General features: G+C 45.6%; 1 protein-coding gene across 1 annotated transcript; it reads left to right on the plus strand.

The window, feature by feature from the left end:
• Positions 1-3,779: 3,779 nt before the first annotated feature.
• Positions 3,780-25,271, plus strand: LOC138368885 (uncharacterized). The gene is made up of 3 exons (XM_069331604.1): positions 3,780-3,917; positions 24,029-24,211; positions 24,891-25,271. Exons 1-3 carry the CDS (start codon positions 3,780-3,782, stop codon positions 25,269-25,271), a joined length of 702 nt encoding a protein of 233 aa, XP_069187705.1.
• The last annotated feature ends 2,086 nt before the right edge of the window (positions 25,272-27,357 follow it).

Below are 27,357 nucleotides of genomic sequence, written 5' to 3' on the forward strand. Positions count from 1 at the left end.
TCTTACAGGTAGTCCTGGACAGTATGGGGGACCTGGCCTCTTACAGGTAGTCCTGGGCCTCACCGTTATCATGAAGGAACTCAGGAATGAAAGGAAATCTGAACAATATTATCCTGAATTAAACTCTCGGGCAGGAGACGCAGTTGTACGCTTCGCGCTGCTCTTCTTATCTACGTTACATGCGGATTGCGTAGAGGTTTGTAAACGTCATTTGTAAACTCTTGTCGTCGGAGGCCAGACAAGCGGTTTACTTCCCCGTCAGCTGTTGACGTCGGGGGTCGGAGACGGGGTATACTTCATCTCTGTGTCTCGGTACACCCAAACAGTGATCCCATACTGGTGTAGTTTACCTCAACGGTGTGTTTACACGAAGGGATAGTGAACACTGTCGAGTTTACTATCCCTTCTATCTATCGAGGGGATAGTGAGGGGAGCAGGTTTGGGTCCAGAGAGAAAGGAGGAGGGGGGGGGGGGGTCAATGGGACAAGGGGCGGGGAGGAAGATGATTGTAATTACTCATCAGTCAAACTTTCCTTGGATTTGCGAGATCAAATTTTCTTTCATTTTGGCCTCGTGTTAACGAAGACAAAAGTTGTATTCATTCCCAAATCTCGCCTTTGTTCCTTGTCAATATAACGAGAGGAACGAGATAACGGCTTCGTTACTTTACCAGTTGAAGGGGAAATACAATTAGCAAGCGTCTTTGAACATGTATAATGAATTTGTCTTGATATATTGACGCGCGTAAAATGTCATTAGTTGTGAGACAAAATGCTTAGGGAGCTCTGAGGGGCCCAGACATGTGTGTGTGTGTGTGTGTGTGTGTGTGTGTGTGTGTGTGTGTGTGTGTGTGTGTGTGTGTGTGTGTGTGTGTGTGTGTGTGTGTGTGTGTGTTGAAGAAAACCTCCCTGTATAGAGAATATTTTCGTTAGTCGAGGATAGTGTCTTAATGCACGTATATAGAGAGGTACGTGAAGGGTGAGCACGGTACGTGTATACAGAGGTGACACAACTGGTGACACACCTGGTAACACACCTGGTGACACACCTGGTGACACACCTGGTAACACAACTGGTGACACACCTGGTGACACACCTGGTGACACACCTGGTGGCACAACTGGTGACACACCTGGTGACACAACTGGTGACACACCTGGTGACACACCTGGTGACACACCTGGTGACACACCTGGTGACACACCTGGTGACACACCTGGTGACACACCTGGCAACACACCTGGTGACACACCTGGCAACACACCTGGTGACACACCTGGCAACACACCTGGTGACACACCTAGCAACACACCTGGTGACACACCTAGCAACACACCTGGTGACACACCTGGTGACACACCTGGCAACACACCTGGTGACACACCTGGCAACACACCTGGTGACACACCTAGCAACACACCTGGTGACACACCTGGCAACACACCTGGTGACACACCTGGCAACACACCTGGTGACACACCTGGCAACACACCTGGTGACACACCTAGCAACACACCTGGTGACACACCTGGCAACACACCTGGTGACACACCTGGCAACACACCTGGTGACACACCTAGCAACACACCTGGTGACACACCTGGCAACACACCTGGTGACACACCTGGCAACACACCTGGTGACACACCTGGTGACACACCTAGCAACACACCTGGTGACACACCTGGTGACACACCTGGTGACACACCTAGCAACACACCTGGTGACACACCTGGCAACACACCTGGTGACACACCTGGCAACACACCTGGTGACACACCTGGCAACACACCTGGTGACACACCTAGCAACACACCTGGTGACACAACTGGCAACACACCTGGTGACACACCTAGCAACACACCTGGTGACACAACTGGTGACACTCTTGCACAGAGTAGAGTGTAACGCCTCACACTATCAGAGCTACTTGTTAATATCCTCGTTAATTAAGAAATGCTTTAGTATATTTGTCAGGACACAAACAGCAGCGATACTCAGGATTAAGACGACAAAAGTAAATTACTAACAAGTCTTGAGAGAGCAATATTCTGATACACTGAGCGGCCAGAGACATAAAGGTTACTGAAACAGCACTAACAGCTTCGGGGGTGACAACACTCACCCAAAAAACATCTCAACACCTCACTAAATGACTCATTATCCTGGGGCCAGGCGGGAGAGGACGAGAGCATGACGCAAGGGGGAACACGAGGGGAAGCTGGGAATTTTAACAGCTACCTTCATGCAAGTGCAAGGGGGGGGGGGCAGATGTTGCACCAGATGATGATGATGATGATGATGATGATGATGATGATGATGATGATGATGCGGGTACGGTACTAATGGGACGCGTGAGCCACAGTACGGTAACAACTGACCATGGCTAGATGACCCAAACACGCCAGCTTGGCTATCATAATGAGGGCTATGATAGCCAGGAGACCCGAGATAGCAGTGTAAACATGAGCCCGGAGGTGAGGAGGAACAAGGCGTCTGTGGCTGATGTGAGAGTGTCAGGCCTGGAGGCTGGTGAAGGTGAGAGGGGCTGGTGAAGGTGAGAGGGGCTGGTGAAGGTGAGAGGGGCTGGTGAAGGTGAGAGGGGCTGGTGAAGGTGAGAGGGGCTGGTGAAGGTGAGAGGGGCTGGTGAAGGTGAGAGGGGCGGGTGAAGGTGAGAGGGGCGGGTGAAGGTGAGAGGGGCGGGTGAAGGTGAGAGGGGCTGGTGAAGGTGAGAGGGGCTGGTGAAGGTGAGAGGGGCGGGTGAAGGTGAGAGGGGCTGGTGAAGGTGAGAGGGGCGGGTGAAGGTGAGAGGGGCGGGTGAAGGTGAGAGGGGCGGGTGAAGGTGAGAGGGGCGGGTGAAGGTGAGAGGGGCGGGTGAAGGTGAGAGGGGCTGGTGAAGGTGAGAGGGGCGGGTGAAGGTGAGAGGGGCTGGTGAAGGTGAGAGGGGCTGGTGAAGGTGAGAGGGGCGGGTGAAGGTGAGAGGGGCTGGTGAAGGTGAGAGGGGCGGGTGAAGGTGAGAGGGGCGGGTGAAGGTGAGGGGCTGGTGAAGGTGAGAGGGGCTGGTGAAGGTGAGAGGGGCGGGTGAAGGTGAGAGGGGCGGGTGAAGGTGAGAGGGGCTGGTGAAGGTGAGAGGGGCTGGTGAAGGTGAGAGGGGCTGGTGAAGGTGAGAGGGGCTGGTGAAGGTGAGAGGGGCGGGTGAAGGTGAGAGGGGCTGGTGAAGGTGAGAGGGGCGGGTGAAGGTGAGAGGGGCTGGTGAAGGTGAGAGGGGCTGGTGAAGGTGAGAGGGGCTGGTGAAGGTGAGAGGGGCTGGTGAAGGTGAGAGGGGCTGGTGAAGGTGAGAGGGGCGGGTGAAGGTGAGAGGGGCTGGTGAAGGTGAGAGGGGCTGGTGAAGGTGAGAGGGGCGGGTGAAGGTGAGAGGGGCGGGTGAAGGTGAGAGGGGCTGGTGAAGGTGAGAGGGGCGGGTGAAGGTGAGAGGGGCTGGTGAAGGTGAGAGGGGCTGGTGAAGGTGAGAGGGGCTGGTGAAGGTGAGAGGGGCGGGTGAAGGTGAGAGGGGCGGGTGAAGGTGAGAGGGGCGGGTGAAGGTGAGAGGGGCGGGTGAAGGTGAGAGGGGCGGGTGAAGGTGAGAGGGGCGGGTGAAGGTGAGAGGGGCGGGTGAAGGTGAGAGGGGCACAAGACCAGCTGGGAGCGTGACAGGGTCATTACAGGGCGGGACAGGTAGGGTCCGCAGCCACTGGAGGGAGGTGAAGGGACCCACAGCGGGGCCACAGCGGGGCCACAAGATGGCCCTGGGGATGGCCCTGGAGGAGGAGGAGGGAAGACGCTGCTCCAGACGGGGCCACAAGAACAAGGAGGACGGGGCCCATATTACCCGACAAGATAATGGCGGTGGAAATGTTTTGGAGGAGTCGACAAATGAGGTAATTTGTGTTAGGACGCGAGGGGAGGGGGGATAACTGGTGTCTACCAGTTAGTGTCTTACACAAGAGTAATCAGGCGGCGCGTCATGGCTCCTGCCTACACAACCTGGGCACAAGAGTGATCAGGCGGCGCGTCATGGCTCCTGCCTACACAACCTTGGCACAAGAGTGATCAGGCGGCGCGTCATGGCTCCTGCCTACACAACCTGGGCACAAGAGTGATCAGGTGGCGCGTCATGGCTCCTGCCTACACAACCTGGGCACAAGAGTGATCAGGTGGCGCGTCATGGCTCCTGCCTACACAACCTTGGCACAAGAGTGATCAGGCGGCGCGTCATGGCTCCTGCCTACACAACCTTGGCACAAGAGTGATCAGGCGGCGCGTCATGGCTCCTGCCTACACAACCTGGGCACAAGAGTAATCAGGCGGCGCGTCATGGCTCCTGCCTACACAACCTTGGCACAAGAGTGATCAGGCGGCGCGTCATGGCTCCTGCCTACACAACCTGGGCACAAGAGTGATCAGGTGGCGCGTCATGGCTCCTGCCTACACAACCTTGGCACAAGAGTGATCAGGCGGCGCGTCATGGCTCCTGCCTACACAACCTGGGCACAAGAGTGATCAGGTGGCGCATCATGGCTCCTGCCTACACAACCTGGGCACAAGAGTGATCAGGCGGCGCGTCATGGCTGCTGCCTACACAACCTTGGCACAAGAGTGATCAGGTGGCGCGTCATGGCTCCTGCCTACACAACCTGGGCACAAGAGTGATCAGGCGGCGCGTCATGGCTCCTGCCTACACAACCTTGGCACAAGAGTGATCAGGCGGCGCGTCATGGCTCCTGCCTACACAACCTGGGCACAAGAGTGATCAGGTGGCGCGTCATGGCTGCTGCCTACACAACCTGGGCACAAGAGTGATCAGGTGGCGCGTCATGGCTCCTGCCTACACAACCTTGGCACAAGAGTGATCAGGTGGCGCGTCATGGCTCCTGCCTACACAACCTGGGCACAAGAGTGATCAGGTGGCGCGTCATGGCTCCTGCCTACACAACCTGGGCACAAGAGTGATCAGGTGGCGCGTCATGGCTCCTGCCTACACAACCTTGGCACAAGAGTGATCAGGCGGCGCGTCATGGCTCCTGCCTACACAACCTGGGCACAAGAGTGATCAGGTGGCGCATCATGGCTCCTGCCTACACAACCTGGGCACAAGAGTGATCAGGTGGCGCGTCATGGCTCCTGCCTACACAACCTGGGCACAAGAGTGATCAGGCGGCGCGTCATGGCTCCTGCCTACACAACCTGGGCACAAGAGTGATCAGGCGGCGCGTCATGGCTCCTGCCTACACAACCTGGGCACAAGAGTGATCAGGTGGCGCGTCATGGCTCCTGCCTACACAACCTGGGCACAAGAGTGATCAGGTGGCGCGTCATGGCTCCTGCCTACACAACCTGGGCACAAGAGTGATCAGGCGGCGCGTCATGGCTCCTGCCTACACAACCTGGGCACAAGAGTGATCAGGCGGCGCGTCATGGCTGCTGCCTACACAACCTGGGCACAAGAGTGATCAGGCGGCGCGTCATGGCTCCTGCCTACACAACCTGGGCACACATTAGGCTGCAGAAGAGGCTGTAGTTTACCTCAGCTGCCAGTTAATATTGGTAATCTGTGATTCGATAAATTGTGATAAATTACTTGACAGAGAAAGTTAGGTTTGGGGCAATGGAGTCTGTGGCGTCATGATTGGAGAGTTGTATTGGGGGGGGGGATAGATTCTGTTATGAATAGGATGGTGATTGGGGGGTAATGGATTGAACAAGGATGGATAGATGAGAGCGTTGATGAGAGGCTATGAACGAGGCCATGAATGGGTTTATTAGCGTTGAAATGGAAAGAATAATGGATAGAAGATATGTGGAACGGAAGATAAGCGAATGGATATAATAGATATAACAATGACCTAATGGGTTAAAACTATTTACGAGTCTATTAATGGGTTATCTGGGGGATGAATAGTGGCATCATCGAGGCGGTGGATTGGCGGATCAGTACCATGATGAATCTGGTTATAAAATGGGTAAGCATTGATGTGATACAGTGTAGTAGGCCAATCCACCAGGCCATGATGGATGGGGTGGTGGATATACACAGAGGAGGTGACCAATTGTGAATATTGTGTACCACAACATGTGCCCATGAGAACCTGTACATCTCCCACCCATAACCCCCATGGCAGCTACAACACGCCCACCAACATCCCATAATCCCATGCTAAATAGTACATACTACCCCCCCCCCCCCGTCCTCCCATAGGGGGCGGCAGCATATACTGTTTCTCAAAATATTACTGCATCAATACAACCCAATAAATAGGGGGTTCCAGCAGATTATTGGTGTTTGCACAAGAACACGGGGTGAAGTTCTAGTGTTCTAGGGCACTAGTGTGTCTAGTATCTCAGATACTGGTGTATCTGGTACTCACCTAGTTGTCTTTGCGGGGGTTTGAGCTCTGGCTCTTTGGTCCCGCCTCTCAACTGTCAATCAACTGGTGTACAGATTACTGACCCTATTAGCCTCTATTTTTTTATTCATTCATATCTATATATGAAACTGTGTATGGAGTCAGTCTCCATCACAACACTACTTAATGTATTCCATATATTAACTAAACTAACACTGAAAAAATCTTTCTAACGTCTCTGTGGCTCATCTGGGTACTAAGCTTCCATCTGTGTCCCCTTGTTGGTGTTCCACCCGCGCTGAAGAATTTTTCTTTGTCCACCCTGTCAATTCCCCTGAAAATTTTGTAGGTGGTTATCATGTCTCCGCCTTACTCTTTACTCTAGTATACATCTACAGATGTACAGCTCACATCTAACCTGCATACTTTATAATTATAATCGGCGCTTGTTACAAGCACTTTTTTTCTATATAATATGTAGGACGTTACAACCCCTGACCTTGCTTCCTGATCACGCCAGACATTAATATGCCTCACACAAACACAGGATATAAAACCCACTCACAAAATTTCCATTATTAATTAGACATGAGACGAGCGGAAGAACATTATTAACTTAGTAATGAATTGACAGTTTTTTGTAGCTCTTTAAATCCGTTCCTTTCACACATACATTAGCATAAAAAAAATGCGTTGGCCTCTGGAATACCGACATTCAATGTGCAAAATGAACATTGTCCCTCACTGTGTGAAGACAACACTATGACACGTGTAAGTTCCCGCGTTTCTGGTTTCCGTTCGAGCTGCGCATTTGAGGTTTTTTTTAGTGTTGGACACGAGGCTTCGCGAGATCGCCGACTGCTCAATGTCCAATAATGTTTCCTTCTGATCTACTTCTGTTGGGGCACTCAGATCTACTTCTGTTGGGACACTCTGATCTACTTCTGTTGGACACTGATCTACTTCTGTTGGGACACTCTGATCTACTTCTGTTGGGACACTCTGATCTACTTATGTTGGGACACTCTGATCTATTTCTATTAGGACACACACTCTGATCTACTTCTGATGGGATACAGATCTACATCTGAGGGGATATCCTCTGATCTACTTCCGATGGGACACCCTCTGATCTACTTCTGTTGGGACACCATCTGATCTACTGATGGGACACTCTCTGATCTACTCCTGATGGGACACTCTCTGTTCTACTTCTGATGGGACACCCTCTGATCTACTGATGGGACACCCTCTGATGTACTTCTGATGGACACCCTCTGATGTACTTCTGTTGGGACACTCTCTGATGTACTTCTGATGGGACACCCTCTGATCTACTTCTGATGGACACCCTCTGATCTACTCCTGATGGAACTCTCTCTGATCTACTTCTGATAGGACACTCTCTGATCTACTTCTGATGGGACACCCTCTGATGTACTTTTGATGGAACACCCTCTGATCTACTTCAGATGGGACACCCTCTGATCTACTTCAGATGGGACACCCTCTGATCTACTTCTGATGGGACACCCTCTGATCTACTTCAGATGGGACACCCTCTGATCTACTTCAGATGGGACACCCGCTGATCTACTTCTGATGGGACACCCTCTGATCTACTTCAGATGGGACACCCTCTGATCTACTTCAGATGGGACACCCTCTGATCTACTTCTGATGGGACACCCTCTGATCTACTGATGGGACACCCTCTGATCTACTGATGGGACACCCTCTGATCTACTGATGGGACACCCTCTGATCAACTGATGGGACACCCTCTGATCTACTCCTGATAGGACACCCTCTGACCTACTTCTGTTGGGACACCCTCTGATCTACTTCTGATGGGACACTCTCTGATCTATTTCTGATGGGACACTCTGATCTACTTCTGATGGGACACTCTCTGATCTACGTCTGATGGGACACTCTCTGATCTACGTCTGATGGGACACTCTCTGATCTACTGATGGGACACCCTCTGATGTACTTTTGATGGAACACCCTCTGATCTACTTCAGATGGGACACCCTCTGATCTACTTCAGATGGGACACCCTCTGATCTACTTCTGATGGGACACCCTCTGATCTACTTCTGATGGGACACCCTCTGATCTACTGATGGGACACCCTCTGATCTACTGATGGGACACCCTCTGATCTAGTGATGGGACACCCTCTGATCAACTGATGGGACACCCTCTGATCTACTCCTGATAGGACACCCTCTGACCTACTTCTGTTGGGACACCCTCTGATCTACTTCTTTTGGGACACTCTGTTTATATATATATATATATATATATATATATATATATATATATATATATATATATATATATATATATATATATATATATATATATATATATACAACTTTAGAACACTTTCCCACCAGGAGACTCGAACCCTAGCCAGCACAGAAGCCTTCCAGCAACTGGCATAACAGGTACGCTTTAACCCTCTCCACCACCTGCTCAGACCCTTAAAAGAGATGGTAATTTCGGAGTATTTAAATACCACAAAGATCACCACCTCCCAAGAGCACTAGAGCAAGTGAGGGGTCATTTAGACGTTAATTTCATCAAGTCCCTGTTAATATGGGAAGACACAGTGTCTATGCTTAAGGCACAACTCTCCTAAACACGAGAGTCAAGTATACAACTTTAGAACACTTTCCCACCAGGAGACTCGAACCCTAGCCAGCACAGAAGCCTTCCAGCAACTGGCATAACAGGTACGCCTTAACCCCTCTCCACCACCTGCTCAGACCCTTAAAAGAGATGGTAATTTCGGAGTATTTAAATACCACAAAGATCACCACCTCCCAAGAGCACTAGAGCAAGTGAGGGGTCATTTAGACGTTAATTTCATCAAGTCCCTGTTAATATGGGAAGACACAGTGTCTATGCTTAAGGCACAACTCTCCTAAACAAAGAGTCTCCTGGTGGGAAAGTGTTCTAAAGTTGTATACTTGACTCTCGTGTTTAGGAGAGTTGTGCCTTAAGCATAGACACTGTGTCTTCCCATATTAACAGGGACTTGATGAAATTAACGTCTAAATGACCCCTCACTTGCTCTAGTGCTCTTGGGAGGTGGTGATCTTTGTGGTATTTAAATACTCCGAAATTACCATCTCTTTTAAGGGTCTGAGCAGGTGGTGGAGAGGGTTAAGGCGTACCTGTTATGCCAGTTGCTGGAAGGCTTCTGTGCTGGCTAGGGTTCGAGTCTCCTGGTGGGAAAGTGTTCTAAAGTTGTATACTTGACTCTCGTGTTTAGGAGAGTTGTGCCATATATATATATATATATATATATATATATATATATATATATATATATATATATATATATATATATATATATATATATATATATATTAGTATATTTTGGTAGCAGTCTTTCCTGTAGACATATATTATTAAATATGACCGAAAAAGTAAGATTAATAATTCTAACACGAATTTTCTCAATCTTTCGTACATTACGCTTCACTGTTGGAGGTAAATCAAAAATCACTTCTCCAAAATTCATTTTTATTTTTAGTCTGACGCGACACGGGCGCGTTTCGTAAAACTTATTACATTTTCAAAGACTTCACAAATACACAACTGATTAGAACTTGCGTTTCCCTGATTTTATATCTACATTTGAGTGAGGTGGGAAGGGTGATGTGGCATTACATTTGAGTGAGGTGGGAAGGGTGATGTGGCATTAACACAAGACAGAACACTAGGGGATATTAATAGCGTATTAAAAGTATCAACACAAGACAGAACAGAAACAATGGGTATTGAATAGAAGTGTTTGTAGAAAGCCTATTGGTCCATATTTCTTGATGCTTCTATATTGGAGCGGAGTCTTGAGGTGGGTAGAATATAGTTGTGCAATAATTGGCTGTTGATTGCTGGTGTTGACTTCTTGATGTGTAGTGCCTCGCAAATGTCAAGCCGTCTGCTATCGCTGTATCTATCGATGATTTCTGTGTTGTTTACTAGGATTTCTCTGGCGATGGTTTGGTTATGGGAAGAGATTATATGTTCCTTAATGGAGCCCTGTTGTTTATGCATCGTTAAACGCCTAGAAAGAGATGTTGTTGTCTTGCCTATATACTGGGTTTTTGGAGCTTACAGTCCCCAAGTGGGCATTTGAAGGCATAGACGACGTTAGTCTCTTTTAAAGCGTTCTGTTTTGTGTCTGGAGAGTTTCTCATGAGTAGGCTGGCCGTTTTTCTGGTTTTATAGTAAATCGTCAGTTGTATCTTCTGATTTTTGTCTGTAGGGATAACGTTTCTATTAACAATATCTTTCAGGACCCTTTCCTCTGTTTTATGAGCTGTGGAAAAGAAGTTCCTGTAAAATAGTCTAATAGGGGGTATAGGTGTTGTGTTAGTTGTCTCTTCGGAGGTTGCATGGCTTTTCACTTTCCTTCTTATGATGTCTTCGATGAAACCATTGGAGAAGCCGTTATTGACTAGGACCTGCCTTACCCTACAGAGTTCTTCGTCGACTTGCTTCCATTCTGAGCTGTGGCTGAGAGCACGGTCGACGTATGCGTTAACAACACTCCTCTTGTACCTGTCAGGGCAGTCGCTGTTGGCATTTAGGCACATTCCTATGTTTGTTTCCTTTGTGTAGACTGCAGTGTGGAAACCTCCGCCCTTTTCCATGACTGTTACATCTAGAAAAGGCAGCTTCCCATCCTTTTCCGTCTCGTAAGTGAAACGCAGCACGGAACTCTGCTCAAATGCCTCCTTCAGCTCCTGCAGATGTCTGACATCAGGTACCTGTGTAAAAATGTCGTCAACATACCTGCAGTATATGGCCGGTTTCAAGTTCATGTCGACTAAGACTTTTTGCTCGATGGTACCCATGTAGAAGTTTGCAAACAGGACACCTAGGGGAGAACCCATGGCGACCCCATCTACTTGCTTATACATGTGCCCATCTGGGCTCAAGAAGGGTGCCTCTTTAGTACAAGCTTGGAGTAGTTTCCTCAGAATACTTTCTGGCATGTCAAGAGGAGTACAGGCTGGATCACGATACACTCTGTCGGCTATCATTCCGATTGTCTCGTCCACAGGTACGTTGGTAAACAGCGATTCTACGTCCAACGAGGCTCTTATCCCTGTGGCCCGTGCGCCCCGCAGTAAGTCCACAAATTCCTTTGGAGACTTCAGGCTGAAGGCGCAAGGAACATAAGGAGTCAGAAGGCCGTTGAGTCGCTTCGCCAGTCTGTACGTGGGTGTGGGTATCTGGCTAATGATTGGCCGAAGTGGGTATACTATAAAACCAGAAAAACGGCCAGCCTACTCATGAGAAACTCTCCAGACACAAAACAGAACGCTTTAAAAGAGACTAACGTCGTCTATGCCTTCAAATGCCCACTTGGGGACTGCAAGCTCCAAAAAACCCAGTATATAGGCAAGACAACAACATCTCTTTCTAGGCGTTTAACGATGCATAAACAACAGGGCTCCATTAAGGAACATATAATCTCTTCCCATAACCAAACCATCGCCAGAGAAATCCTAGTAAACAACACAGAAATCATCGATAGATACAGCGATAGCAGACGGCTTGACGTTTGCGAGGCACTACACATCAAGAAGTCAACACCAGCAATCACCAGCCAATTATTGCACAACTATATTCTACCCACCTCAAGACTCCGCTCCAATATAGAAGCATCAAGAAATATGGACCAATAGGCTTTCTACAAACACTTCTATTCAATACCCATTGTTTCTGTTCTGTCTTGTGTTGATACTTTTAATACCCTATTAATATCCCCTAGTGTTCTGTCTTGTGTTAATGCCACATCACCCTTCCCACTTCACTCAAATGTAATGCCACATCACCCTTCCCACCTCACTCAAATGTAGATATAAAATCAGGGAAACGCAAGTTCTAATCAGTTGTGTATTTGTGAAGTCTTTGAAAATGTAATAAGTTTTACGAAACGCGCCCGTGTCGCGTCAGACTAAAAATAAAAATGAATTTTGGAGAAGTGATTTTTGATTTACCTCCAACAGTGAAGCGTAATGTACGAAAGATTGAGAAAATTCGTGTTAGAATTATTAATCTTACTTTTTCGGTCATATTTAATAATATATATATATATATATATATATATATATATGTCGTACCTAGTAGCCAGAACGCACTTCTCAGCCTACTATTCAAGGCCCAATTTGCCTAATAAGCCAAGTTTTCATGAATTAATTGTTTTTCGACAACCTAACCTACCTAACCTAACCTACCTTTTTCGGCTACCTAACCTAACCTAACCTAACCTATAAAGATAAATTAGGTTAGGTTAGGTAGGGTTGGTTAGGTTCGGTCATATATCTACATTAATTTTAACTCCAATAAAATAAAATTAACATCATACATAATGAAATGGGTAGCTTTATCATTTCATAAGAAAAAAATTAGAGAAAATATATTAATTCAGGAAAACTTGGCTTATTAGGCAAATTGGGCCTTGCATAGTAGGCCGAGAAGTGCGTTCTGGCTACTAGGTACGACATATATATATATATATATATATATATATATATATATATATATATATATATATATATATATATATATATATATATATATATATATATATAAATAATGAGAGAGAGAGACATCATCACGCGCATCACTAAACAGTAACCATAGATGGAAAGTAACACCTGAAGCCATCTATACAAGCGAACTTGCCTCTTCGATACACAAACAAATGTATTTGTCATCACACCCGGCGCTCCCGTGGCTGACAAAGAACCATCCCCTCGGACTGGACCAGTGCTGCCCGCCTCCCCTCACTCGGGGAGGGGTCAATACGCAAGTTTGACTTGATCTTCGCTTTAGACCCTTCATTATAAATGTGGATTCCTAACATGATCTTCTAGTAGTCACAGATTTTTTTTATTAATACATGAGGTACATCTGCATTAGTGCAGCTACCCTACACTATATGAAGTGGAGTACAGTGTGTCAAAAAAGCTAACTAGGTGATGCTAAGAAATCCCCATCACACAGGATGGTTAGTCATACAAAGGCATGTGATAGGCAGTCTGCACTGGCAGACTCCGGATGCATTTTGAGGATATCAACAACACAAGATTGAATAAGGTAGCAGTGGTAATACAAGTCCCCATCTCGCAGGATGGTTAGTCATACAGAGCCATGTGTTTAATAGTCTGCACTGGCAAATTTTGGGTATACTGTGAGGATATCTTCAAGAATACGAGAGTGAATAAAGTAATTGCAAAGCTCCAGGTACCTCATGCCAACTGGTCTGAAAGGTCTAATAACTGGGCATTCAGTGATGTAGTGTGGGAGATCGTGCCGTAGTTCCTGCGCTCACAGAGTTTGCACCTGGAGTGCTCAGGATTGGGAGATCCGTCACCTGCCACAGGTTACGGTAAGCCAACCTGATCCTGGGAACCACTGTGTCGCACAGTCTAGTGGACGTTTTGTGTTGACCATAGATATAGGTTTCAGATCTGAACAAATCATAGATTTTTAGACTAGTACTTTCAGGTCGTTGGGAGTCAGTAATTTCTTTCCTATTAGATCTGAGTGTTTAGAACAATACAGTTTTGACAGTAGAGATGGGGATACCTACCTTGTGATAATCTTGAGATGATTTCGAGGCTTTAGTGTCCCGGTCGGCCGAGCGGACAGCACGCTGGACTTGTGATCCTGTGGTCCTGGGTTCGATCCCAGGCGCCGGCGAGAAACAATGGGCAGAGTTTCTTTCACCCTATGCTCCTGTTACCTAACAGTAAATAGGTACCTGGGTGTTAGTCAGCTGTCACGGGCTGCTTCCTGGGGGTGGAGGCCTGGTCGAGGACCGGGCCGCGGGGACACTAAAAATCCCCGAAATCATCTCAAGATAACCTCAAGATAACCTCCCCGCGGCCCGGTCCTCGACCAGGCCTCCACCCCCAGGAAGAAGTCCGTGACAGCTGACTAACACCCAGGTACCTATTTTACTGCTAGGTAACAGGGGCATAGGGTGAAAGAAACTCTGCCCATTGTTTCTCGCCGGCGCCTGGGATTGAACCCAGGACCACAGGATCACAAGTCCAGCGTGCTGTCCGCTCGGCCGACCGGCTCCCTCGCTCTTTTGCTCCCTTGTCTTTCACAGTTAGTAACTAATAGTTTCCTGTTGAGATAGTTAGAATTACACCAGTCTTGGCTTCCCCACACTCCAGTCTTAGCGTCCCCCACACTCCTGTCTTGGCTTCCCCACACACCAGTCTTGGCTTCTCCACATTCCCAAATGATCCTAAATCCGCAAAATTAGCGTAATTATTATGTATTTAGGGTGAAAGGGAAGTCTTCAAATATCCCGCATTACTCACACTGATTTTCTCACTGAAAATTCACGTCATTGTTATTTCCCTTTATAACAAATATATTTATATTGTAGATAATAATTCGTTTCCACCTTATTATCTAAAGTTGTTGGACGCAATGTCTGGATAGGTCTACCTCACTGGTAGGAAGCCTAGGTTAATGTTCCTCACTGGTAGGAAGCCTAGGTTAATGTTCCTCACTGGTAGGAAGCCTAGGTTAATGTTCCTCACTGGTATGAAGCCTAGGTTAATGTTCCTCACTGGTAGGAAGCCTAGGTTAATGTTCCTCACTGGTAGGAAGCCTAGGTTAATGTTCCTCACTGGTAGGAAGCCTAGGTTAATGTTCCTCACTGGTATGAAGCCTAGGTTAATGTTCCTCACTGGTAGGAAGCCTAGGTTAATGTTCCTCACTGGTAGGAAGCCTAGGTTAATGTTCCTCACTGGTAGGAAGCCTAGGTTAATGTTCCTCACTGGTAGGAAGCCTAGGTTAATGTTCCTCACTGGTAGGAAGCCTAGGTTAATGTTCCTCACTGGTAGGAAGCCTAGGTTAATGTTCCTCACTGGTAGGAAGCCTAGGTTAATGTTCCTCACTGGTAGGAAGCCTTGGTTAATGTTCCTCACTGGTAGGAAGCCTAGGTTAATGTTCCTCACTGGTAGGAAGCCTAGGTTAATGTTCCTCACTGGTAGGAAGCCTAGGTTAATGTTCGTCACTGGTAGGAAGCCTAGGTTAATGTTCCTCACTGGTAGGAAGCCTAGGTTAATGTTCCTCACTGGTAGGAAGCCTAGGTTAATGTTCCTCACTGGTAGGAAGCCTAGGTTAATGTTCCTCACTGGTAGGAAGCCTAGGTTAATGTTCCTCACTGGTAGGAAGCCTAGGTTAATGTTCCTCACTGGTAGGAAGCCTAGGTTAATGTTCCTCACTGGTAGGAAGCCTAGGTTAATGTTCCTCACTGGTAGGAAGCCTTGGTTAATGTTCCTCACTGGTAGGAAGCCTAGGTTAATGTTCCTCACTGGTAGGAAGCCTAGGTTAATGTTCCTCACTGGTAGGAAGCCTAGGTTATGTTCGTCACTGGTAGGAAGCCTAGGTTAATGTTCCTCACTGGTAGGAAGCCTAGGTTAATGTTCCTCACTGGTAGGAAGCCTAGGTTAATGTTCCTCACTGGTAGGAAGCCTAGGTTAATGTTCCTCACTGGTAGGAAGCCTAGGTTAATGTTCCTCACTGGTAGGAAGCCTAGGTTAATGTTCCTCACTGGTAGGAAGCCTAGGTTAATGTTCCTCCCTGGTAGGAAGCCTAGGTTAATGTTCCTCACTGGTAGGAAGCCTAGGTTAATGTTCCTCACTAGTAGGAAGCCTAGGTTAATGTTCGTCACAGGTAGGAATGATAGATTAATATACGTAAGGACTGCTGGACATCCAGACTGTTCACCTCGTTCTAATCACCTGGTTCTGTTCTAATCACTCTCAGAACTCAACTGATAATCAACTGGCGTAAGGGGGTCTCTAATCCTGGTGGGCTCTATCGTGGCTCCATGTGTAACCGAGCATGGAGTCCGTCTGCACCGCGGCGCGTTTAGTGGACCCGTCGTTAATTACTCTCACCAATTTCGTTCTGGTGTCTGTGTTCTAAACATTTTAAATAGTGCAGGTCCATCATTTACCTCATCTGCGGGTACAGCCCTAAAGAATTTAACTACCAAATTATCGTGCGACATGTAACAAGCAGATTATCTTCCCATTACGCGAACACTCTCCAGTTTCAACGCTCTCAACACCTGAAACACACACAATTATAGAACACATGTTGGCAATATCCTGACCACCAAAACACTCTTCAATTTACGTCTTGTAAATAAATTGGTAAATATTCAAGACAAATATGGAATCCTGCATAAAACATTTTTTAAATAATTATAATAACAATTACGTACTAATAAAGGGTTTAATATCTTTACTAATAAATGTTTGATATATATATATATATATATATATATATATATATATATATATATATATATATATATATATATATATATATATATATATATATATATATATATATATATATATATATAATATACGGCGAGGAGTGTTCTCCGCCCAATTGTAATTTTTTCTGAAGCAATTAGAGACCTGAAGGACAGAACAAATGTATAATTAGTGAATTTGGTCGTCCATTGTCGAGACGACAAAAATGTTCAAGATCTTGTAAATTAATTCGGTATTAATAGTTTAGTATTTTATTACAGGCAATAATTATAAAATGTTTGGTATCAGTAACTTATTCTAAATATTATTGACTATAAGACGAGCCATTTAATTTGTTCTTTAAATCAATTTTAGTAGTTCCTTAAGATTTTGATCGGCGTAATATATTTGGTTTAATTTTTTTTACAATATTTCATATTAGAGAGTTAAGAGTTAAATTAGTTACACCTTGAAACACATATGAGCTCTCTGTTTATATACACCACAATTTCATTTATCATGTTATATATGGTGTGTGACGTCTGGGGGGGGGTGGGGGGGGAGAGATCGTAGCCTCGTGGACATAACCTCACTCCTGGCCGTAACTTAAGCCTCGTGGACATAACCTCACTCCTGGCCGTAACTTAAGCCTCGTGGACATAACCTCACTCCTGGCCGTAACTTAAGCCTCGTGGACATAACCTCACTCCTGGCCGTAACTTAAGCCTCGTGGACATAACCTCACTCCTGGCCGTAACTTAAGCCTCGTGGACATAACCACACTCCTGGCCGTAACTTAAGCCTCGTGGACATAACCACACTCCTGGCCGTAACTTAAGCCTCGTGGACATAACCACACTCCTGGCCGTAACTTAAGCCTCGTGGACATAACCTCACTCCTGGCCAGCTGGATTTCAGCAAACCAATTAAGAGCTTCTTGTCTGACAGGCTACACACACACAGTGAGCTCTGAGGTAGAGAGCGGGGTGGGACTGGCCCCCAGGCGCTGAGAGAGGAAGTAGCAGGAATTAGTTGTGCTGAGAGATTGGCACGTGGAGAATCTCGTAGGATCTGAGATTAGAAGCTGTGAGTACATTAGAGGTAAGGACGGACTGAGCTGTGATAGGCCACTATCACACAAACTCCCGCCCGTCAGCAGGCAACTGCTTCATTAGCGGAAGCTGTTTCCGTCAAACTCTTCAATTATCACAACACAACTACAAGCTGATTACATCTCATCTTCTGTTTGATTTGTTGTTAATATGTATGCTTTATGTCCTGAGTTTAGTGGAATTACAGCAATTTGAATCTCTTAACTGATAACACCTCCTTATATGACTACGTCTCCAGGATGAAAAGAAATTATTCTCAAATTCTCAAAAATATTCTCAAAATACGAGCTATTGCAGTATACACGCTATTAAACAAAGCATTTTATCATATACACATTAATTTTCTAGCTAACAAACTCTGACTTTCAATATGAATACAAAACTGGTTATACAACAACGCTTTGTATTTTAAATTAATATCTAAGCTTTTATGGATGTGAACCCCTTGGTGGACCTATGATGACATTGGTCAGCTTAATTGTGAATGGTGGTAATGTTGTAGACCTGTCTTGGGTGTCCATCCTCGCACTCTCTGCAGTATGTTTATATATACTGGTGTAGCAGGCGGCCACAGGAGACAACATCACTCATCATAACGGTGAACACCTCAGCTGCATAGTTGAGATAGTGAAATAACTACTTTCACAGAGATATGGATTACTGCCAGGGATTGTGAGTGCCATTTGAAGTCAAATGGATGTTATGTAAGTGTTACAAACATTATCTGATGTTATGTGTAGAGTGTATGTAGTAATTTGTCTCAAGAGAGAGACATAATATTGAAACAACGGGTGTTAATGTGTGTTTACGGAGGCGGTCAGCTGCAAGTCGGCGATATACCTCCGCCCAACAAAGTAGGACCTTCACATATTCAATGATTATGGATAACCAGTAGAATATATATGAACATTTTATTAGTGAAAAATGGACTCATATATATTTGTTACAAGTGTTGTTAAAGGGGAACATTTGGGAATTTTTCAGTGATGATTTGACATGTTGTATTGAGGGGGCGGAGGCGAGAGGGCGTCCTCAGCCAGAAGACGGCCAGAGTCCCACAATAATGTCTGGACTCGTCACTGAGTTACCACGTCTCCCGACACCTTCTCCCAGGGTCCCCAGACAACATATTTTCCTCTTCACTAGAAAAAAAATCTTTGGGGGATTTCGACAGGCAATGAAGTTGACAAATTGTAAATAATTGAAACCGATAATGACAATAACGATTCCAGATTTGATGGGCGACCAGTAATTTTGGTGGAGAGGTTCTCAGCGCTGTAATAATTTATGTTTCCCCGAGCACAGTTGATGAGTTGACACGCAGTGTGATGCAGGTCTCAGAACATGCAATATATATATATATATATATATATATATATATATATATATATATATATATATATATATATATATATAGATATATATTTCTTGCAACATTCAAATAAGCACGAACTGCGTTGGAAGGACGAGATCTCGCGAATTATTTCATGAATTCAGATGGATAATTTTACTTCTGAATAAATAATCAGTTTAAATAATCGCTTCAATTCTTGTTGCGCACAGAACCGAGTTTGGTAACAAGCAAAAGCATTTGTCCAACAGAGAAAACTTATATTAAAATTGTATTTGTGCAATATTCTTCGTCTCGTGAGTGTCTACAAAGATGTTATTGACATATCACTGGATGAGGGCGTAAGTTCAAGTACGTTTATTGAGACAATAAGAAACATCTCAAAATTATAGAGTAGCCTGGGCCTTTTTTTAACCCTCCTTGTATGAGGCTGTTTGTTCCATGTTTGGCTGGAGCCCTCTCAACCTTTCAACCCTGGGAAAGGTCTCGAGCTTTTACTGAGGCCACAGCAAAGCTTACTGACCAACCTGCAGGTATACTCGAGTCCTGAACATATGATAAATGTAAACTGTGTACATGCACTGTGAAGTGGGTTACACTAGGTTACTATACACCTCGGGCGACGTGAGTATTGAGAAGTAGTGTGGTGTAGAGACAGCCTCTCCGACTGCCTTTGTATACATAACACAACATTGCTAAAGTGGTGAGATGGTAGTCTGTGAAACTAGTGTTACTTTAATGAAAAAACTTTGAATTTCATTTATAAAGGCTTTTGATATAAATACACCAACGTACAAAGTATGTTTCCGGACTTTGTGGTCCTCGTTGTTGAGGAAAATAACGATATTATTCACATAGAAGAATCTTAATTAAAGTTACAAAAGGCCACATATCTGCTCATGATATTCCAGGATAAACTGCAGAGCCAGAGGGCATGGGATGATTGTATGAAAATCTTGTTCCGGCTTCAGTAGAGGCCTCAGAAAATCCTCGGATATTCAGTAGAACTCCAGGTTGCCATCCTTATTCCATGTAGTGATTTAGTCCTATAGAGCGTGTGTGTGGTAACACCCATCGCATACGTTCGAACCCTCAACACGGCTCCGACATATTTTCTCATTGATGCAGTCACGTTAGTGTGATTACTCTCTGTGATTCTATACTATTATCCGTCATACATAAAGCCTTTGCTAGAAAGTACTATATACTGAAAATATTTATGACAGACACACATAATCGTCCAAATAAATTGGTACAACGTATATGTTATAGGCTTCCTGCTCAGTCTATTGGCATTCAAAATAGAATATATATACGAAAAAAATGCGCAATAAATTTGTGATAGTTTGTATTTACAAGAATCAAAATATTGTCTGCAGACTCTGGAAAAGTTTACACAATAACGCAGGAAAATGGCGTTGGTTTACATCGTTGACACAACTACGTCACATGCAAATATCCTTCAATTAATAGCTTCTAAAAATTTAATTTAGTAATTTAAATGCGATAGTTGGTGAAGAATTTAGTTACAGCGGCCTATTGTATTCATTACAATACTGATAATAAAACAGGCACAGTTATGCAACAGTACTGAATTAAGAGTATTTAATGATACTAAAAATTTGTAGCATGTGACAGACAGAGGTAGAATAATGAAATAAAATGCTCCCCTAACATCAACAAATCTTGCTCATCGAAACCAACGAACCAGTAATCAAGAGAAAAGAGCAGAATAGGCCGCAACAACAAAAAATAGAAGCCCATACGTCTTGGAAAACTTAATTATGAATCATATTTCCCCGAAAATAGGATAGCAACCACCATAGAAATTTTACCGTTGCATAAAAATGAAAATTTTCCGTCTGAGTCTATTGTTTCTTTAGCAGCAGAAAGTGAAGACACAGGCTGCCACAACACACACACCAAGGATTTGAAATCAGATTATATTTTCTATGTTGTGGATTTTTGTATATATTATTCCATTACTAACATTATTAGGCAATGAGCCTATTTTTTCGTCCATTGTGAAGGAAACTCTGCCCATTTGTTTTCTGCCGGTGCTGGGACTCGAACCACAGTCCCAAGGTGCACGAGTCTAGAGCGCTGTCCTCTCAGCCATCAGCCCCCCCCCCTCCTTTATGTGTGTGTGTGTGTGTGTGTGTGTGTGCGCGCGCGTGCGTGTGTACTCACCTAGTTGTACTCACCTAGTTGTGCTTGCGGGGGTTGAGCTCTGGCTCTTTGGTCCCGCCTCTCTACCGTCAATCAACAGGTGTACAGGTTCCTGAGCCTATTGGGCTCTATCATATCTACACTTGAAACTGTGTATGGAGTCAGCCTCCACCACATCACTGCCTAATGCATTCCATTTGTCAACCACTCTGACACTAAAAAAGTTCTAATATCTCTGTGGCTCATTTGGGCTCTCAGTTTCCACCTGTGTCCCCTAGTGCGTGTGCCCCTTGTGTTAAACAGCCTGTCTTTATCTACCCTGTCGATTCCCTTGAGAATCTTGAATGTGGTGATCATGTCCCCCCTAACTCTTCTGTCTTCCAACGAAGTGAGGTTTAATTCCCGTAGTCTCTCCTCGTAGCTCATACCTCTCAGCTCGGGTACTAGTCTGGTGGCAAACCTTTGAACCCTTTCCAGTTTAGTCTTATGCTTGACTAGATAAGGACTCCATGCTGGAGCCGCATACTCCAGGATTGGTCTGACATATGTGGTATATAATGTTCTGAAAGATTCCTTACACAAGTTTCTAAAGGCCGTTCTTATGTTAGCCAACCTGGCATATGCTGCTGCTGTTATCCTCTTGATATGAGCTTCAGGGGACAGGTCTGGCGTGATATCAACCCCCAGGTCTTTTTCTCTCTCTGACTCTTGAAGTATTTCATCTCCCAAGTGATACCTTGTATCTGGTCTCATGCTTCCTAGCCCTATCTTCATTGCATTACATTTGCTTGGGTTAAACTATAACAGCCATTTGTTCGACCATTCCCGCAGCTTGTCCAGGTCTTCTTGAAGCCTCAAGCTGTCCTCCTCTGTCTTAATCCTTGTCATAATTTTGGTGTCGTCAGCAAACATTGAGAGGAATGAGTCTATACCCTCTGGGAAATCATTTACGTATTTCAGAAACAGAGTAGGTCCAAGTACAGAGCCCTGTGGGGCTCCCTTATCCACTGGAGCGCCTTACCAGTTACTCCTGCCTGTTTCTCCAGCTTATGCATCAACCTTTTATAGGGTACTGTGTCAAAGGCTTTCCGACAGTCCAAAAAAATGCAGTCCGCCCACCCTTCTCTTTCATGTCTTAATCTTTGTGTGTGTGTGTGCGCGTGCGTGTGTGTGTGTGTGTGTGTGTGTGTGTGTGTGTGTGTGTGTGTGTGTGTGTGTGTGTGTGTGTGTGTGTGTGTGTGTGTGTGTGTGTTTGTGTGAATGCTCCGGCATACTTGTCTTGTAGTCATCAGTGGAGATGGCTTCCAAGACTTCTGCTTCAAGCGTATTACATTGGTAAGTAATCAACAAGATCTGCTCAAGTAGTTGAGGTTTGAGGGTTTTGACCTTCAGCTCTTGGGTCCCACCTCTCATCTATAAATCTATCCATTTAATCACTGCTCCGATGACTTTTATTATAATAGGTGGGGCACCAGGCGGTGCCTACTCTCATCCTTTACCATAACAGTTGCATGGCTCACCTCTACGACTTTTATTAATCATTAAAAATGTAATTCTCTGTTTAAAAACACTTGCATAAATGTTAAAATATTTGCTAATCTTGTGAGAAAATCTATTCAAGTCCGGAGACAGGTCATTAGCCATCCCTGAAGATGTATGGTTTGGGGGAGATTGTTTGGAACACAACACTGCTTGTTTGCTGTGGGTGCCTATGTGGTTATGAGTAATCCTTAAGCGGTGTTCACTCTAACTTCAGACGTGAAGGCAAGAGTTAGGTGTTGTAGCCGCTGGTGTTGTTGGTGTAACTTGTTGGTGAATACTGTTGTCTAAGATGCTCGCTCCTGTTGCTGGATCCTGTTGCTCGCTCCTGTTGTTGCTGTTGCTTGCTCCTGTTGCTTGTTGCTGTTCATCGCTGCTGTTGCTTGCTGTTGTTGATCGCTGGTGTTATACGCTGCTGTTGCTCGCTGCTGTTGATCGCTGCAGTTACACGCTGCTGTTGCTCGCTGCTGTTGCTCGCTGCTGTTGCTTGATGGAAGGGTGAGACTCGGGGTCCCTTTGAGCTCTTAACAATATTTTTCACTGTTCACTTTGTGTTCGACAGCACGTTCACTTCTCAATTTTAATTTTGTTTTGTTCATACATTGTTTAGCTGTGATTTGAATGTCAAGGGCGGCGTAACTTACTGCTGGAGACTCCGGCAATTGCTCTCTCAACATTGCAAGATAAACAAGTCCATAAGCGAGAGAGAGAGAAAAAGAGAGAGAGAGAGAGAGAGAGAGAGAGAGAGAGAGAGAGAGAGAGAGAGAGAGAGAGAGAGAGAGAGGGGGAATATGACATGAGAAAGAGTGATCCTTTTAATAACAGACAGCAACAAACACCAGACAGACAGACAGACAGACTAGCAAGCAGATATTATTAAACTACAGCGAACTAGACATTGAGATGAAGGGAGTAATGAATTCAACTCCAGTCCGAAATTATGTTTCACTTTTTCTTAATTGTCGCGAATTTTGCACGTATTGGAAATGACTGTAATTCCTAACTATCTGTAATAGTGAGAGAGAGGGAGGGGGGAGGGGGAGGGGGAGAGAGAGAGTGAGGGGGGGGGAAGAGGGTGAGAGAGAGAGAGAGAGAGAGAGAGATTGTACCACAACGCTAAACTGATATGTCAAGGAAATTTAACAGGAAAGAAGAAATATTGACCTAAATCCTGCTACTGTTACTGTTGCTGCTACTGTTACTGTTACTATTTCTGCTACTCTTACTGTTGATGCTACTGTTACTGTTACTATTTCTGCTACTCTTACTGTTGATGCTACTGTTACTGTTGCTGCTACTGTTACTGTTGCTGCAACTGTGACGGGAAATGTTGGTGGTCGTGCAGTCTGTAATGCCAGTCACAAAATATTAAAAAAAAAAAAATAAAAAGTCAAACTGCAAAGGTGTCTTCACAGTGAGGTAAACTGTAGGATAAAGCACAGGGAGAAAACATTTAAAAATACTTTACTTTAAAAATTAATCTTACTTTAAACAAATTACAAAATAAAACATGTTATTAAATTTGGCTTTATACAGAGTGCAAAACAAGGTAAACAGACAATTAAATTTACGTTACGTTAATACTAGAAAATATGATGCAGGAATACTGTGAGTCAAACTGAATAGCTCCGTTACCACACCGGGGCATGTCAACAGGTCTACTCAGTAAGAGCACTCAGGAGTAATCTGAATCTTGGAGAGCTTGGGAGCCCTATTTATACAGATTGACGGTCGGGCAGAGGGCGCTGATGGCTTCTTTAACTAGGAACCGGCTCACTTAAACTGCTTGTTTCGGAGGGCGTGGTCTCCCAGTGACCCAGGTGCGAGGTCTCCCAGTGACCCAGGTGTGAGGTGGGGTGACGGGTCGTGGTGAAGGAGGGAGACTGGTAGTACTGTCTAGGCGTCTGGAAGTAGTTGTTGTTGTTGTTGTTCTTGGCTGCAGCTCTTGATTAAATAGACGTGAATGAGTAGAATAGGCGATAACGGAGTAGACCGAATCTCTTCCTAGAGATTATACCGTGATACTACTATTACTGTTTTTGCTACTGTTACTGTTGCTGCTACTGTTAATGTTGCTGCTACTGTTACTGTTTCTGCTACTGTTACTGTTGCTACTGTTAATGTTGTTGCAACTGTTACTGTTTCTGCAACTGTTACTGTTGCTGCTACTGTTACTGTTGTTGCTATTCTTAATGTTGTTGTTACTGTTTCTGCTACTGTTCCTGTTGTTGCTACTGTTAATGTTGTTGCTAGTGTTACTTTTGTTGCTACTGTTAATGTTGTTACTGTTGCTGCTACTGTTACTATTGCTGCTGCTGTTGCTGTTGTTGCTACTGTTACTGGAGATCAGCTGGGTACATATATGAGTGAGAGCAGCAGCCTCACATGAACCAATAGCCGTCTTTCAATTCCTTAAATCACATATATTTTTATATTTTTATGTTTTGTAACTTATTCCAGACGAAGGAGACGAGAGATTATTATGAGACTACGACCTTTCTTGTTCCTGTTCTAGAATACATTTATTACGACACAATTCTGAAGTTAATCTGAAAGATGTTTTATATTTACTCTATGTTAATTTTCTTGGATTTTATTTTACGTTGAAATTGACCCTGGTGGTGCTCAGGGTCTAGTGCTCTGGTGAGGTGCTCAGGGTCTGGAGCTCTGATGTGGTGCTCAGGGTCTGGTGTGGTGCTCTGGTGAGGTGCTCAGGGTTTGATACTCTAGTGTGGGGCTCTGGTGTGGTGCTCAGGGTCTGGTGTGGTGCTCTGGTGTGGTGTTCAGGGTCTAGTGCTCTGGTGAAGTGCTCAGGGTTTGGTGCTCTGATGTGGTGCTCAGGGTCTGATGCTCTGGTGAGGTGCTCAGGGTTTGGTGCTCTGATGTGGTGCTCAGGGTCTTATGCTCTGGTGTGGTGCTCAGGGTCTGGTGTGGTGCTCTGGTGTGGTGCTCAGGGTCTAGTGCTCTGGTGAGGTGCTCAGGGTTTGGTGCTCTGATGTGGTGCTCAGGGTCTGATGCTCTGGTGAGGTGCTCAGGGTTTGGTACTCTAGTGTGGGGCTCTGGTGTGGTGCTCAGGGTCTGGTGTGGTGCTCTGGTGTGGTGCTCTGGTGTGGTGCTCAGGGTCTAGTGCTCTGGTGAGGTGCTCAGGGTTTGGTACTCTAGTGTGGGGCTCTGGTGTGGTGCTCAGGGTCTGGTGTGGTTCTCAGGGTCTAGTGCTCTGGTGTGGTGATCAGGGTTTGGTGCTCTGATGTGGTGCTCTGTTGTGGTGCTCTAGTGTGGGGCTCTGGTGTCGTCCTCTAGTGTGGTGCTCTGGTATGGTGCTCAGGGTCTGGTGCTCTGGTGTGGTGGTCTGATGTGGTGCTCTGGTGTGGTGCTCTAGTGTGGTGCTCAGGGTCTGGTGCTCTGGTGTGGTGCTCTGGTGTGGTGCTCTGGTGTGATGCTCTGGTGAGGTGCTCTGGTGTGGTGCTCTGGTGTGGTGCTCTGGTGAGGTGCTCTGGTGAGGTGCTCTGGAGAGGTGCTCCAGTGTGGTGCTCTGGTGTGGTGCTCTGGTGTGGTGCTCTGGTGTGGTGCTCTAGTGTGGTACTCTAGTGTGGTGCTCTGGTGTGGTGCTCTGGTGTGGTGCTCTGGGTGGGATGCTCAGGTGAGGTGCTCTGGTGTGGTGCTCTGGTGTGGTGCTCTGGTGTGGTGCTCTGGTGTGGTGCTCTGGTGTGGTGCTCTGGTGTGGTGCTCTAGTGAGGTGCTCCAGTGTGGTTCTCTGGTATCTCTCTACTTTCTGGTGTTCTGTTATTACGGAAGTTCCTCCATGCCCTTTTGTTCAGCTCCTTTGCTTTCATACATTCCCTATTAAACCACGGATTCTTCCTTTGCTTCTCTGTTTTTTCCTGTGTGTGTGTGTGTGTGTGTGTGTGTGTGTGTGTGTGTGTGTGTGTGTGTGTATGTGTGAGTGTGAGTGTGAGTGTGTGTGTGTGTGTGTGTGTGTGTGTGTGTGTGTGTGTGTGTGTGTGTGTGTGTGTGTGTGTGTGTGAATGTTCCGTCATTCTTGCCTTGTAGTCATCAGTGGAGATGGCTTCCAAGACTTCTGCTTCAAGTGCATTACATTTAATCTAATCAACAAGATCTGCTCAACTAGTTGAGGTTTGAGGGTTTTGACCTTCAGCTCTTGGGTCCCACCTCTCATCTATAAATCTATCCACTTAATCATGCTACGATGACTCTTATTATAAAAGGTGGGGTACCAGGCGGTGCCTGCTCTCATCCTTTACCATAACAGTTGCATGGCTCACGTCTAGGACTTTTATTAATTATTAAAAATGTAATTCTCTGTTTGAAAACACTTGCGCAAATGTTAAAATATTTGCTAATTTTGTGAGAAAATTTATTCAAGTCCGGAGACAGGTCATTAGCCATCCCTGAAGATGTATGGTTTGGGGGAGATTGTTTGGAACACAACACTGCTTGTTTGCTGTGGGTGCCTA

This window comes from Procambarus clarkii, chromosome 3 (genome assembly GCF_040958095.1).
Source record: "Procambarus clarkii isolate CNS0578487 chromosome 3, FALCON_Pclarkii_2.0, whole genome shotgun sequence".
Classification (NCBI taxonomy): domain Eukaryota; kingdom Metazoa; phylum Arthropoda; class Malacostraca; order Decapoda; family Cambaridae; genus Procambarus; species Procambarus clarkii.